Source organism: Podarcis gaigeae (assembly GCF_964106915.1).
Source record: "Podarcis gaigeae genome assembly, chromosome: 2".
Classification (NCBI taxonomy): domain Eukaryota; kingdom Metazoa; phylum Chordata; class Lepidosauria; order Squamata; family Lacertidae; genus Podarcis; species Podarcis gaigeae.
The window spans coordinates 45,505,380-45,521,761 of record NC_139679.1 but is presented as its reverse complement, the minus strand read 5'-3'; the positions used below and the strand labels follow the sequence as shown (position 1 = coordinate 45,521,761).

At 43.5% G+C, this 16,382-nt stretch overlaps 2 protein-coding genes across 3 annotated transcripts; one reads left to right on the top strand and one right to left on the bottom strand.

Moving 5' to 3' along the window:
• The first annotated feature begins 190 nt into the window (after window positions 1-190).
• Window positions 191-6,200, top strand: TRIR (telomerase RNA component interacting RNase). 2 transcript variants are annotated; one of them, XM_083718347.1, is made up of 3 exons: window positions 191-567; window positions 2,853-2,976; window positions 3,955-6,200. In XM_083718347.1, exons 1-2 carry the CDS (start codon window positions 313-315, stop codon window positions 2,973-2,975), a joined length of 378 nt encoding a protein of 125 aa, XP_083574473.1. In that variant the 5' UTR covers window positions 191-312; the 3' UTR covers window position 2,976; window positions 3,955-6,200. The 2 variants fall into 2 exon arrangements, with proteins under 2 accessions (XP_083574473.1, XP_083574472.1); XM_083718346.1 differs by having other exon boundaries at window positions 293-567; window positions 2,899-2,976.
• Window positions 6,201-8,916: 2,716 nt separating this feature from the next.
• On the bottom strand, window positions 8,917-14,816 carry LOC310834586 (RING finger protein 11-like). The gene is made up of 3 exons (XM_083718345.1): window positions 14,552-14,816; window positions 11,866-12,035; window positions 8,917-10,352 (listed from the first exon to the last, which is right to left on the bottom strand). Exons 1-3 carry the CDS (start codon window positions 14,681-14,683, stop codon window positions 10,181-10,183), a joined length of 474 nt encoding a protein of 157 aa, XP_083574471.1. The 5' UTR covers window positions 14,684-14,816; the 3' UTR covers window positions 8,917-10,180.
• Window positions 14,817-16,382: the final 1,566 nt, after the last annotated feature.

Genomic DNA, 16,382 nt, shown 5'->3' with positions numbered 1-16,382 from the left:
CCCCTTTCTGAAGGAGCTCCCACCCACCCCAAACGCCCGCCTTCCGCTGTTTCTGTTTGGTAAAATGCTCACTCCATCATCGATTTCCCCGCGGGCTGCGGCCCGTAGCCTTTTTTGATTGGCTCAGAAGGCCTGTCAGTATCCCGCAGGGCGGACGCGCCCTGTCGGTCGGCGATACTTCTCCTTTTTTTTGACGTGCGTGGGCAGCCTAGCAACGTCGCCTCTCCCGTCGTGCTTTGCGGCGCCGGCGTCGTCACCGCTCCCCATCGTGCTCCAGGGCGCGTACGCTCAAGGCAGGGAGGGCGGCGCAAGATGGCGGCGGCGCAAGGCAGGGGCCCAGGCTCCGAGGCGGCCGGGCCGGGCGGAGTGAACGTGTTCGCCAACGACGGCTCCTTCCTAGAGCTCTTCAAGCGGCGCATGGAAGAGGCCGCCGCCGCGGGAGGGAGGAGCGGACCGGGAGCGGGGAAAGCGGGGGCCGAAAAGCAGAGAGAGACCGAGTCTCGGCCGGAGCCGCCCGGGGAACAGGAGCCGCCGGAAAAGAAGCGGAGCGGGAGCGCCCTCAGCTTCGTAAGGGATCCGGGCCCTGACACCCCCTCCTCCCCTTTCCCTTGGCTTACTCCACTTCGCTTTCTGCCTCCGCCCTCCCCAGACCCCAAAGGACCGAGGCGCTGGCTGCCGCCTTCTGCCTGCCCGTTTTCATCTCCTTTCCTGACATGGTCGCGTGTGCCCTTAATAGGTGCTTGGCAGGCAGAAGTTCAACGGGTGAAGCACTTCCTCACCCCTGTAAAATGTTCTCTCTTCCCCTCCCCCCAGTATTTCTGTTACGGTAGCGGAATAATGTTACCAGGAGCACTGTTAAATTCTCTTCTTCCTCCGAGCTCTCGACAAAGATTTTCAAAGCTCACTTTAATTCACGTTATGAATTTAAGTCCGATGGGCATGAATATTTAGTGCTGATATCCCTCGCCCCGGTAATATATAGCATAGGTGTATGCAGCAAGCAATTTTTTAAAACGTCTGTTGACAGTGGTTGCATACTATAGTCGACATCTGTCATTGCTGTGCAAGTTAATGTTTTACTGGGTTTGTTCATATTGATTGTGGACTTGAAAGTAGGCAGTTCTGGAATACTTCTGTAAGTGCTGTCCCCAATAAATGTTGGGAGGCTATTTTTACTTAACTAGTCCTAAGTCTATAAAGTAACCATCAAAATCCTTTTTATTTTCTGACCATAAACATATTTGCTCAAAAACTCATTAATTTCAGTGTGCCTTATTTCCAAGTGGGTGAGCTTCAAGTTCCAAGCTTGCCTTTTGGGGTTCTTAATAATCCTGCCCATGACAGAACTACCTGCTGCTGTGCATTTCTAAAAATCAAAGCCATTCAGTAGCCACAGCCAAAATAATCCACCAAAATTATGACATTTTTTTTTTTAAAAAACCTACTGAATCTTAACTTGGGAGTGCAAGGTGCAAAATAAATAATTGGATAAACATTCTCTTTTCTGCCTCCTTCTGAGAAACTAAAAGTGTCAATCCTGATGTGTGTAATATAGATTCAAATTGGAAGTAGTAGATCTAGAAGGCCATCCTGTGAACTGCAAGTAAAATACCACAACATAGTTCTTTGATTTAGCTGTGTTTTGGAGAACCATCTGATAGAGACTGATACAGACATTATATGAAAACAAAGGAACTGAGGTGTATTAAGATAAACTAGGCCCTTTTTCTTAAAGCAAACCAGGAGTTTCCCCTGCTTTAAACAGCTGTTGCAAGTAAATGGGGCTTTTGTCTAGCATATGGAAGTTTTTCTGCATAGATAGTATCATGCTTACAACAGAATGAAATCCGTTCAACATCCGTATTGGTGTGATAATTCTGAAATAAGCTGCTATTTGGTTCGCAGCTGGATAGAGAAGAATGCAATGTATTCTCTATTGGTTCAGCATTAATAACATAGCCTGTTATAGAAAAGGGGAGGCTACTCAGAATAGAATAACAACAAGGTGCTCTGTGTTTACTAAAAAATAAGCTGTTGAGTTCAGTGGGAATTAATACCAGGGTATTGTGTATGGAATTGCAGCCTACGAGTAAGAAAATTAGTATTTTTTCCCTTTCAGGCTTATGAAACCTGGAGTCTCTAGATAGAGGATTCTTGGAGATGGAGCATACGTTTGGGCATATGGCATTACTGGCGCTATGAATAGGAAGAGCATAAGGGGCATGTACTGCAGGAATTTCATGATGTGAGCAGGGTCTGATAGTGGACATTGAAACCCTGCTCTCGTTCCTTAGTTTTTATCAGAAGGACCCCATAGTTTTTATCAGAAGGACCCCATCTGTTTTCAAGCTTGTTTTTTTCAAAATGAAAGCTGACATTTCATATTTTAAGCCTCGAGCTGCTCTTAGAAATCCATTTTTTTGTTTTATGGAGATTATACAGATTTATAGAATGACAGTAGCACACATCCCCTCCCTAGACAGGAATAAGACTGACTCTGCCAACTTGATTGTCCTTGTAATTATTAGGAAATCAAACAGTTTCATGTATGTTGTGATGTTTTAGGGGAATGTGAGTGGAAGTTCAGTGTTGATCCTATTTTCTAATGGACATTGAGCCTGGAAAGCATTCAGAATACTTCACTTTTTTATAAAATGTGTCTTTTAATGTTTGGGCTAATCTGTACAGATGTATTGGTGAACACTGCTAAGGTGCCCTTTTACCCTCCTAGCACAACGGTGTAGGTAACGCTCGGCAGCTCTGTACTGACTGACAGGTGTGATGGCGAGCTAAGATGATCTAATTGAAGGACTCCCTATACCGTTATATAGTGGGCAACATTCCCCTTGCAGCTCCCAGGCTCGTATAACGGTTGCAGTCTTCTGTCCCTTCACCCAGGTGGGCAAGCGGAGAGGGGGCAGCAAGCTAGCCCTGAAGACAGGAGTGGTAGCCAAGAAACAAAAGACAGAGGATGAGGTAAGTTAGCTTGACAGCCCATGGGGCAGCAATGCTTTTGCTTCCATTTCAGCAGGAATGGGAAGTTGAAGCTAATATTCTTCTCCCTCATGCTATCTAAGTTTGGCACTGATGTTGACCTTCCATCTTTAGGGAAATGGCCATCTTTGGAGTGTGAGAAAATTTCTAGGAGAACTGAACAATGATTTTTGGCCTCTGCTAGAATCTCAGGGGCAGGTTGCTTTAATTTGTGTATGTGAGGGGAGGGAGAGAGAAAGAGACAACACACTGAAAGAATATGAACTCTGCATTAACGGCAGTGGCCGCCCTTCAATAAAAAACTGCTATATAGGTCTACAGGAGCAGCAGAAGAGTACTTTATTTCTTGTTCCTGCTTCAGTTGTGATAACAGCAATGAAGCTGGAAGCTTGTGTTCTTCCTTAGTGGGAAAGGTGCATGTCAAGTGAAATGAAGAACTGTTATTTCCTAGTTAAGTGTTAAGCTTTCCTGTCTATTTCATTTCTGTAAACAGGGTTGTTTCAAATGCTGCATGTACAGAGTTCCTCTTGCATAATAGGACTTCCATCCTTCTCGCATGCACCTTCAAAATCTGCTGCAGAGGGTCCTTGTGAGGGCTGGAAAGGAGAATATGGGAATGTCTGTTACACCAGCATTGCCTATAACCCAGTGCTTTTAATTCCAATGAGATAATGGCAGATCAAGTACCTGGGGTTATCTTCCTTTTGTCTTCACAATATTATGTGATAGGTTACACTAAAGAGATGTTGACTACCCCAGTGTCATACTGTGAGGTTTATAGCTGAGCAAGAATTTGAACCTGGGGCTCCCTAGTACAATACAACCCAGACTCCTAGTTAGATGGTTAGGTTTATGCCATTGTTTTTTGAGAGTTAATGTTTTCTGTATATGGTATGCTTCAGAATAAAATAATTTGAGATATGTAACATTTCATTTTTGCCTCTCCTGTTTTGTTTGTAGGTTTTGACAAGTAAAGGTGATGCATGGGCCAAATATATGGCTGAAGTGAAAAAATACAAAGCCCACCAGTGCAGTGATGATGATAAAACCCGACCTTTGGTGAAATAACTCTCATCTCCAGCTTGGACTTTCTCTGATGTACATAATTATTTAAAACGTCAAAGGAGAGTAGCTCTGCCCCACAGACTGAATGCTGCCACGGCAGCAGGTGACTTGCCATGCTTTTATATCTGGGAATTTAGAGCCTCCTTCATTGGTTCATTTATTGTTATCTTCTTTCTTCTGAGAACTAAGAACTTTGACTTAGTTGCAGGATTTTTTAATTTGTAATCCCCAAAATAGTGGAATTGGTCTGATATGTCTTTCCCTGAATCACCAGGCAACATACCATGCCCACCAAATCTTTAGCATTAAACCTTTGCTTAACCCTTCCAGTACTCCTCAAGTTTCCACAATGGGATAAGCTAAATGGATCCATTTTGCCAAATGCGTTATCTGCTTCTGTTGAAGATGAACTTAACATGTGGTCACAATTTCCAAATCCGCATTGCAGACAACAGTAATTCCAGAACACATTGATGAAAAGGTGACCAGTGCTGAGTTCCTTGGTATGCTTAGTATCTGACAATTCTGTGGGTGCATTTCTGCTTCTGTTTTTTCCTCACCATTTCACTGTACAATACAGTGTGTTATGTGGTTTTATTCTGAATTCCAGTTGCTGCTGATTAAGCTCATTCCTTGCCTTCTGCTATGCATGCTCCAATTTAGCACTGCGGATTATGTTGTGCCTATCTGCTAGCTAAGAAGGTAGAAACTTGGTCTGCACTTAAACCCAATATTAGGAGAAAAATTGGCTAAAATTACAACAAACGTGCTCTGGGACAAATGGAATTTCCAGATATCATGATTCTAGCCTTTGACTAGCCCCCCTGTTCCAGTCCTGGGCTTTGTGGCCAGAGTTCTTTGAGAAAGGCTGTTTGTCTAGCAGTTGTTTGCTGTGTGCATGGGAGCCTATGTTTCTCTTTTTTTATTCTCCATTTAGACTCCTTATACTTTCAGTGAAGTAGTGTACTAAAGCTGAAACTCAGATAGTTTCTGCAGTGATGTGAGTTCTGTCACTGAGAGTAACTGGGGATGACTTCATAGAAAGGCCTTGGGTACATTCTTAGCAGTTGGAATGTCAAGAAATGAGAATACAAACAAGACCTTTTCTAGGATAATTTATAGCCCCCAATTTTTGTGTTGAGGGTGCAGTTGGGCTTATGTTTGAATCTTACTCTTTATTTGTGCCATTTCCTTTTCATGGAACAGGCGCTTTGTGTCAGAGAGCAGATATGAAATATCCAACTTCTGCTCAATGCAAAACATACTTGCAGAAGATTTTTAAGCTGAAGGAAAACCAGCTGAAGTTTTATATTCTCATCTAGGAGAGGCCTAAAGGGTGTGTGTTATGTTATTGAACAGCCTTTAGGCCAAATGTTTTATATATAAATGCCCTCTCTGCGGAAGGCACTGCTTTCTACCAATCAGAACACTCTGACGGTTGTGTAGGACATGGGAAGTGGAGGAAATACTGGATTGAATCCTGTCTGCAACCCCCAAATCTGCTTTGGATGTTTGGGGGAAATCTCAAAGCAGATTTTGGGAGGTGGAGGCAGGAAAGGGAGTAGAAGTTCCATGGTGTGAGCAGAAGTCATTCTGCTAATACAATGATTCTGTTGGGTTCAACCCAACACTCTTGTTTAAGTAGTTATGTACACTTGCTGGAATCTCAGCCGACTTGAGTCCTGTTCAGACCTTTATTCAGCAGAAGATCTAGAGGGGTGTGTACATCTATATGTGTGTAGGCTCTTCAGTGTGATTAGGAAACCTAATCATGTGGCAGAAACTTTCATACATATGACCGTATGCATGTCAAACACTATTTCAGACCTGAATAGGTAGAGATTGGGGAAAGGGCTGGAAGACATCACCACCTGCTGTATTCAGTTTGAGGTAGTGTCTGAAAGGAGCTCGGGGTGGTCATATATGAGACTTTACTGTTTAAAGCCTGAAGTAACTTGGAAGGGCCAAATATTTCACTGGTATCTGGTTACACACCTGTTATAAAGTGGTGGCAGTTTGCTTCCTTGTTCTACACTAGATCAGACTCCTTTATTGCTTTTGACCTCCACAACCTGGCTTAGAGCACTGATAATCATTCTTACTACTAGCTTTTTAAAATAAAATTCTGTTGTGGATATTGATTCGCTAGCTTTGCCTTGTTTCATTTCTATTTCTTTTTTATGATAAAAGGTATTTTTACTTATACAGGTAGTGACCATTTTGCGTGTAGTCATTTGAAAAGTGACGGCCAGCAGATGGGTTGTTTTCGATCCAGTGGAGGGTGGAATGGGGACAGGGTGGGCTGATGCGCACTTCTCTGAAGTGTGCAAATGCCAAGAACGCAACCCCAGCGCTAATGGGGAGTTGCCTGTATAACCTATGGCTGGGTAAGTACCTTTCAGAGGTAATCATGCTACTCTGTTGCAGCAAAAACAGTAAATATGTGGCACCTTGAAGACTTAACAAATATATTAGCGGTCTGCATTTGTGGACTAAAGTACTTGATCATATGCAAGAAGTGTTATCTCATCTTTTAAATTTTATACACAGACATTGGTAGTGGGGTTAGGAGGATATAAAATGCAAGAGACATTAAAAATTTTGTTAATATATGTAAAATCATTAGTGACTCATCACTGCTTTGTGAATATTCACTAATGATTTTTATGTATTTAAGTTTTAACATAGGAAATTCTAAAAGGCACAAACTAGACTAACTACACTGCTAATGGTTCTCCCTCTCCTATCACATGTGGAATCCAATGTGATGTAGTGGTTGAGAGTGCTGGACCTGGGGCTTGGAAGATAAACATTCAAATCCCCATTTGACCATGAAACTCATTGGATGACCATGGGCCAATCACTTTCTTTCAGCTTAACGGGCTACAAGGATAAAATGGGGGAGTTCACTCCTTGAACTCTTCACAGTAAATACAGGATATAAACATATTTTTTAGCTTAGGATAACTTTATGCATCTGGTGAAGGTGCAATTGCACTTTGCTAGGGAACATTTCCAGAGGGCAAGATTCATAGACTGTTCATTCACTATTCTGGAAAATATGTGGTTAAAGAATGAGCTAATAATAGCAGGGGTATGAAAACACATTCATTGCAGTTACAACAGTTGCTTGATATATTCATCTTTATTTCTAGGTGTTGCTGCTTGTTCTTTTCAAAACCCAATGATAGATAACCCATACAGTATATTTTTGTTCACTGTGAAAATTTATTTGAAAAGTATCATTTCTGCTAGATGTTGTTCTGGCCTGGTTATATTGCCCCAGCCAGAACTTTGATCACTTACCTCTTTTCAGTTGCTTGAGGCCCTATACCCAGTTGCCAGCAGAACAACTTTGTTTCCACTCCAGCCAGTCTTCAGATGTGCATGGAGATGTGCATTAGACATCCCTTTGATTGATGCTAGTTTGTGTATCAGGCCAAATGGAACTCAGGGTGCTGTTGCTCACTCCACAGTCAACCATCTTTACATATGAAGCTGCCTTATACAGTCAGGCTAGTAGCATGTGTTGTTCAGTACTGTCTGACTGATAGTGGTTCCTCAGAGATTTGGGCAGAGGTCTTCACCAGTAGTTGATACTTTTCATTAGTGTAGTGGTGCTGCCCCAGGAGGATTTGGGGGCAGGAATCCACCCAAATGTAGTACAGCTGGTTTGCCACATTTTAAAATAGGTAAGTAATGTGCTTTACCATCTAAAGAGTGGAGCCCGCATAAGACCATTAAGTTCAGAATCGAAAATTACTTAACTGTACCACTGGGTGGTACCACAGAGCCTAGGGCCTGCCAATCAGAAGGTCGGCGGTTCGAATCCCCACGACGGGATGAGCTCCCGTTGCTCGGTCCCAGCTCCTGCCAACCTAGCAGTTCGAAAGCATGTCAAAGTGCAAATAGATAAATAGGTACTGCTCCAGTGGGAAGGTAAACGGCGTTTCTGTGCGCTGCTCTGGTTTGCCGGAAGCAGCTTAGTCAAGCTGGCCACATGACCCGGAAGCTGCCTGCGGACAAATGCCAGCTCCCTTGGCCAGTAAAGCGAGATGAGCGCTGCAACCCCAGAGTCGTTTGTGACTGGACTTTACGGTCAGGGGTCCCTTTACCTTTACCATTGAATTAGAGATGCCTCTCCACCTTTGGGGAGACAATATGAGTTTTTAAAAATGTCATCCCTGCCATTATTATTTTTTCTACTTCTACATTCCTCTCTCCCCTGCTATTTGGTGCAAGCATGCGTTGAAAGTATTTCTCACTTTATACTTAAGATGACAGTTGCAAAGGTAAATATGAAACTTGTAGCAAACCAGCTACAAATCAGGCCCTGATGTGACTGCAGGAGAAGCAGCCTTCAGGAACATAGTTTGAATCTTATCTACTGCTCTACTCCATTTCCCATCTCCTGTCATCCCTTTAAGACAACAACTACACTGCTCCTTATTAGTTGTTGCTGTTCCTTCAAGGCAAGAAAGCTCTCTAGGGAACTGGGCTGCAGCTGCTTCTCTGCTCACCACCCTTGGGATCCTGCTATTGAAAAGTGGCTTGTGGTGTAGCTTAGAAAGCAGCTGCTGCTATTCCTTTCCTGGGACAATAAGGAAAGAGGAAGGGCCAAGTCTCAGCATGGACCTTGCAACTCTAAAATTATGCCTGATCAAAAATGGACTAAACACCAAATTCATCTTTTGCAAAAGACAAAAGGTAGTACAGAAAAGAAACACTGATGATTATTGACCAGTAGAAGAATTCTCCTTGTCAAGTGCTGCTGACATTCATCTTAGCTGGAAAGAGTGATGGAAGAAAAGGGATATGAGCAGTCCGCTTTGCCCAAATACTTATTTCTACAAGGGATTATATGCAATCTATTTTATTTCCATTTGAATGCAACACACATCAGTTTTACTTTCAAGTGCTAGATCCTTGTTAAGGACAATGCATAATCAGAAAAGCACTTTCACGCCTCTCCACTTGCAAGGCAATAAACAGCATGACTAAGGGAAGCCTTTCCAAACAGTGGGCTTGCTGCATGGCATTAATCGCTAGCAGTTTCTTATGGGACAAGAGTCTTCATTTTGTGTAAGGCAAACAGAGTAAACATTGGGCAAACAAACAGTTTCTTTACCCTTTACAATAGTGCACTTGAATGCCTTAACCCACCATCTGTAGAGGAGGCTTTTGTACTTCATCACTAACTTACTAAAAAGCTGTTATTTAACAAATAACTCTTCTGTCTCCTTCACCTTAAAAGCATCTTGAAATCTTTACAGGCAGAAGAGAGGAAGTGAAAAGTATGTATCGTTCATTCTTAGTTGAAACATGAACCTTTTAAACAGAAGCACCCCGACTCCAACTACAGAAATCAAGCTCAAGTCCCCGCCAAGGTCACTGCTCCAAATTGCCCCCACAAAGAACTGAGACAAACCCCTTAGACTTGTTTTGTGCATTGTAGCACAAGTGCTACTGGGTAAGATTTCAATAGTGGCCAAGCTTTTAAAGACGCTTGTTTCCCACCTGGTTAAAAGAAGCATTTGTGGGGTAACGGAGAAATGCTTTAAAAAAAAAAAAAACACTTCTCAAAACTCCAGATTCTGCCACAAACCAACCAGAGTTGATGTGACAATGCTAAAACTCCTTTTCTGGATTTGAAATTACAAGATCTTTGCAACCAGTGCCAGCTTTAAACAACTCTCTCTTTTCGGTCAAAGAGTTGCAGTCCCCTCCCATGTAACACCCCAGACCTGTACTTGATAACTCAGTGGGGATTTAAACAGGTATGTGGGTAAGAATAGTCCTAAGGAACAATCTTGATCTTCTTAAAAAGAAAAGAAAAAAACAGCATTTGTGGGTGGAGTGAAAGGACAATTCTTGCTTTGCCATTTTGCCCCCAGTCTCCACCTACTCTGGTTACAATTCTCAAATATGGCACAAGTCAGCCTTTAGCACAGCCAGCCAAGCTAGAATGGTTCTGTGTTGTCATCAAGGCCTGGGATCAGATTCTCTGCCATAGGATCTTTGGTGTATCCCAGAAGTGTGCAAATAAAAGAGTGTGCCACATCCCAGCCCCCCACACAGCCAGAGCCTGGAAGCATTAACAAGAGCAGGGCACCGAGCCACCTCAGTTAGTCTCGTAGGAGGACAGAAGAGCAGCGTCAACTGGCTCCATGCAAGAAGGGCAGGTGAATGATCGCATCAGCCAGTCGTCAATGCAGTGAACGTGGTAGATGTGCAGGCAGGGCAAGAACCGGATAGGATCTCCGTATACAAAATCCAGCATGCAGATCACACACCTGAAATCGGGCAGAGAGAAAAGGAAATGTTATTAAAGACACTAAAATGTCTTCTAATACTTCTCTTTCGCATTCCCTGCCCAATTTGTCACCACATGGTAAGTTTAGGTATCCCAGTAAAGAACTACTTGCTGGCAAGTCATTTAGTCTCACTATTCCATTCTTAACAGTGTCCAATACTGGTTGTGGTGCTGGAAAGCATGCAAGCCTGTTACACACAGAGCGCTCTATCTTTAATAGTTTGCTTCTGACTTCCAAGGCTCAAGGATGACCCTCCACCTACATCTATTCCAAAACATGGACATTACCCCAGCTGAAGGTTGGTGTTGTATATTCATATTTTATTGGATGTTTTTAAATACACACTGTCGTCATAACAAAGAACTCTTTAAGGTTAGATGGATGCAGAGGCTGAAGAGAACAATATTTCATTTTAAATATGATGCATGTTAATTTCACCTTGTGTTATATAGTTGGGGAAAATATTGCTCTGTTGGAAAAATGATGGTGGGGAACTAACTTTTGCCTAAATTAACTTTTGTATGAAGTCTGAGGAATTGAGGCAAATTGGGGTCTGAATCTACTTAAGAGATCTCAACTCAAATATGAAGTTTCTGACTTAATAAAAATATGTACAGTGGTACCTCGGGTTAAGAACTTAATTCGTTCCAGAGGTCCATTCTTAACCTGAAACTGTTCTTAACCTGAGGTACCACTTTAGCTAATTGGGCCTCCCGCCACCATGCAATTTCTCTTCTCATCTTGAAGCAAAGTTCTTAACCCAAGGTATTATTTCTGGGTTAGCGGAGTCTGTAACCTGAAGCATCTGTAACCTGAAGTGTCTGTAACCTGAGGTACCACTGTATATTGTCCCAAAGATCAACCTCCACACCTGAAGGTGAAAGTAGCCAATGTGACACTAATTTTTAAAATGGGATCCAGGGGGAATCCTAGAAATTACAGGCTGGTTAGCTTAACACCTGTCCTGAAAAAACTGGTAGAAAGTATTGTTAAGGATAAAATGACCAAGCATATAGAAGAACAAACCTTACTAAAGCAGACAGAAAGTGGAGTCCCACAAGAATTAGTATTGGGACCTGTACTTTTTTTCTATTAAAAAAAAACAAGCTAGACCAGTTAGGTGGCCAAGTTTGCTCATGACACTAAGTTGTTCAGGGTGATTAAATCATAAAGGGATTGTGAAAAGCTCTATAAGAACTTCTCCAAATCGAGAGAACGAGCAAATAAATGTAACGTAATGCGGTCTGAACAGGTAGTGATTGACCAGGAATCAGACCAGGGATAGTCAATCTTTTTATGTCATCATTTTTTAAAACCAAGAATGTCATCATTTTTTAAAACCAAGAATTGGACAGTACAATATACCCATATTCCATTTTGGAAAGGGAATTGCTACACACTGTCAGTGGGATATAAAGGCTATATATGCATCTACTAGCAAATAGTCTCAGTGAACTGGATAAACACAAAGCATTGCACATGGAAAACATACTCTTTGATTTTCTTTTCCGATGGCTCTGTGCCTGGATCAAATATTCCTTTGGGAAGATGTTGAATCAGCCCAATCCTCTGAGCTATACGGATCTGCTCCTCTTCTGTTAGTTGTGTGGCAAGACGTGCCTGGCTGGGCGTTGGGTGATATACTGGAATTGGTGCATGTTCCTAGAAATTCAGAAGACAGAGTGGCTGAGTGATTGCTACCCTTGTAACCAGCCAGTAATCAAATGGAGATAAACCCACATTCAACATAAGGCAATTCAGCCGTCAACTATTCTTTCTTCACAGACCCCTATATTACTCCAGTAGAGCTAGTTATTCAACATATTTCCACAAATGTGGCAAAAGTAAATAACCCTGCAGGCTCCTACATTTACATACTTAACTTTTCGGCATATGCAAGCTGAAACTGTCAGATAATATCTACTCTGTAGTACACCAGATGGGCTAAATCATGGTGCTGTCATGTTTCTGATTGGCATTTTAAGTTTTTACAGGGGAGTGAGCCAGCAATTGCTAACTTAAACAGCAAGTGCATCATTTGCAGATGCAGAAGAAGCCCTTCTGTCTGTTCTGGACTCTGGTGTTGGGATCCTTGCAGAACTAATTAACTCACCATGAAACAATCAGATCCATCTCTTGCTCCTCTATTTTGGGATGTATCTAGACAAACATTTATTGCGAGACAGTGGTCCAATAATATACTGTTAGCTTGGAATTCCCATGCCCCCAATTGCTTTCATGCAGCAGAATGCCCTTGCTCCCAAGCCACTGTGTTTAAAATGAAGACATTTTAGCAAATCGCAAGTTGCCCCCATAGAGATGCATTAAATTATTGGTCTCTAAAGCAGATGATAATTGTTAGGAACACTGCCCCAATCAAGATTTGGGACACAAGAATTGCAGTGCTGGCTGAAATCAATAGTCTACCTAATTCAGCATTTTGTCTAAAAGTGGCCAGTCAAAAGCTAAAAAAGTTCAGAAGCAGAACATCCATTCTGTGTTGTTAGTAAACAATCATCTGTGGTACACTCTTCTTAAATATGGAAGTTCCTCAGTGTATTTATCATTTGTTTATTTCCTTTAGAAAGCAATCTATAATATAATAGTGTAGGGATTTTTGTGTGTGTGAAGCAGGTTTTTCATTTGTCTAATCTGCTGCCTATATGTTTCAGGAGGTAACCCAAAGAGTTTCTGAAATTAATGTGAATAAATTCCCCACACATTCTAACAGCCATCTTCCCAAGATCCACTCTGGTACTTTGAGATATGGAATCCTGATGTTTTGTTCTAGCCACCCTTTTAAACTAAGTTTGTGCTGCCTTTACCTTGCCCAGGTTTCAAACAGGATGAAACCACCAGAATGTCCCTCAGTTTTTCCTAATTCTTCCATAGACTGTCTGACCCCACATTGGAGAATGCTACTCTGCAGGTATGGAACTTGCAAAAATGCCAGAGAAACATGCAGCTGCTCCACAATAAACCTCAGACATGGGAAAGCAAATATCAAAGGCACACAGGACAACTGTTGAAATGGACAAGACATAACAATCATGCGTGTTCTATGTCATTTTTCTGCAGAAAGAGATGGTGGTGTTATGAAATCTGACTCTGCGTTCCTGGTTACCACAGCCTGGAACTCAACATCTTCTAAAGATTTGTCAAGATGGGTGAAAGCACACCTAGCATAAGATAGCCTGGAGTCTAAACATTCATTTTCAACCAAGCCTATTTAGTAATTGATTGGTTATGTTCAGTACTGTACTGCTCATTGAGAGCCATTTCCCACATTAACCCAGGTTTGCCAACAAACATACAATTTGTGGGGCTGCAGTCAATCTTGGCCCACTGACAAACATACCTGTATGATGCCTGTACTTCAAAGCAGGTCCTGTCACATTTACATTCTACATTATAAGTTGTATACTTCATCATGTGGAGCAGTTCACAGCTCAACATGAATTTGGGTCTCCTCACTTCAGATCCACAGCTCATTCTTATAAATCACACCACACTATTTCTGCTCCCCAGTTCTTATCTTCTATAACTGACTCATGACTTTGAGTTCTTCGCCCTGAATGCCCACCACGACCCCAGCCCTAGTCACACAACTCATGTTTCCATAGCTTTTTGAGAGAATCTTGACCTATGACCTCAGACTCACACACCACAGTCCAAAGGTTAAAGGGCAATACTAATAGTAGTGCAAAAATATTATCTTTCTGTGCTTGACACTGTTCTGTCTCCTGCTCAACCTTGTACATCCATTCCCAAGCCAATAATGGGCTTAACTCACCCCAGTAACATCTACTCTCTAGGTGACTGTAAGGCGAGAGGGCATCAAGCCCCATTCTTGTGTCTCCTTAGCATACCTGGGTGAGGTCGGGGGTCTCCACCCTAATCTGTTATCCCAGTTTCTTTCTATAGCTACTGTTCCAGCTCACCCCGCCCTACTTACCCCAAGAACCCGAAGCCAAAGCCAATAGCCGACCCCTGCCCACCCCCAAAATGCCACCCGAATTTCCTCGCCCCATATGTCGGCTTCCTACTCCCTTGCGTAGCAGAACCCCGTAGGCTACCCAGGGCTGGCCCGACGCCCAGCACCGCAGTCGGCGAGGCCTGGGGGAACCCGCCCCACAGACCCCCTTTCGCCCTCCCTCCCGCAACCCCCGACCCGCTACCTGGTAGGGGGGCGGCGGGACAGGGATGGGCGGTGGAGACGGATCCCCAGGCCCAAGGCTCGCCCCGTCGCCGGTAGAGTCGTTGAGCAGCGACAGGTCATCGGCCGCCTGCGAGGAAAGGCAGCCCCCCATGCTCGCCCGAGCCCGCCCGCTCGGGGCCGCTGCCGGGTCCGGCCCGGGCAACCTCCCTCCCCCAGCTCCGGAATGGGAGGGGGCGCAGGGGAGGAGCGGCGTGTCGCAAGTCTTATCGGGAAATGTAGTTCTAAAGACTGGATCTCCGCGCTTGCGCAGTGTGAAGCAATCCGACCGCGGAGCGATAGGGCGTAGCAGCGGAAAATAGATGGAAAGGTAAACTGGAATTCCAATAGGCAGCGATAAACAAAAGAATCACCTTCAAACGGTATTACAGCGTAGCTTTAATTAAATCTGAACATTTCTATGCGCAGCAGAGTTTAAGTCCATAACTATTCATCTAATTACTAATTTTCATGTTTCGGTTACGATCTACATTATGTCGGAAGTAAATAGCATAAAAAGGTAGACCAACCAACCGAGTTGTTCTTGAGTGCTCGGGCTGAGGATCACATCTGAACCAGGAGAATCTTTCTTCAATATTACGTGTAAAGTTTAAACTGTCGAAATCCTGCTTGGTGCATTGATTTGTTCCGGATTAGGAGACCAGGGTTCAACGCCCCCTCCCCGCGAAGCCCACTGGGTGATCTTGGGCAACACACTGCCTTTCTGCCTACTCTATCATACAGGATTGCTGTGAGGATTAAATGCGGGGGGGGGGGTAGAGAATCGTATCTATCACCTTGAGTGCTTGGGAGGAAAAGCAGGATATGAAAATGCTACTTATATGACAGTGAATTTTTACTATGAGCCCTTGAGTTTTCTGTAATGTTCATCATAAGTTGTATCCAACACTGCTGTTCATTCATATAGACTTCCCATCCTCTCCAACTCTTCCCCCATCTTGCCATGTGCTCTCGAAATCTGCTCTGGTGGGTTTTCCAGAGCAGACTATGGGAGTAGCATGACCTTTGGCCTTTGACCATCTGTGGCCTTTTAAAAGTAGGTGGGAAGTATTTAATGTATTTTTCCTCTGAGTTTTAATGTATCTATATATAATGGTAAAGGGACCCCTGAACGTTAGGTCTAGTTGTGGACTCTGGGGTTGTGGCGCTCATCTTTATTTACTGGCCGAGGGAGCCGGCATACAGCTTCCGGGTCATGTGTCCAGTATAACTAAGCCGCTTCTGGCGAATCAGAGCAGCGCATGGAAACACCGTTTACCTTCCCGCCCGAGCGGTACCTATTTATCTAATTGCACTTTTTGGCGTGCTTTCGAACTGCTAAGTTGGCAGGAGCAGGGACCGATCAACGGGAGCTCACCCCGTCGCGGGGATTCAATCCACTGACCTTCTGATCAGCGAGCCCTAGGCTCTGTGGTTTAACCCAGAGCGCCACCCATACCTTGCGTTGCAAACGTGATCCATGCAGCAGGCACATTCGCAACCTGCAGTGCTCAGTGTGCGCAGATGCGCGACATGATTTGGTGTTTCTGTGCATGCACCAAAACCAGGAAGTAACCCGTTTTGATACTTCCAGGTACGGCGCGGTCTGCAATCCAAAAACACACAACCCACAACGTTCGTAACCCTAGGTATGACTGTAGTCACTTTGGGTTGCCCTGGGAAATATAGGGAGACTAACAAAATATAATAATAATAATAATAATAATCCCATAATACAGAATTATCAACCTGATACATCTCTCCGTAGCAGCCCATGCATGGACAGTTACCTTGTCATGTACTGTACAAGAAAC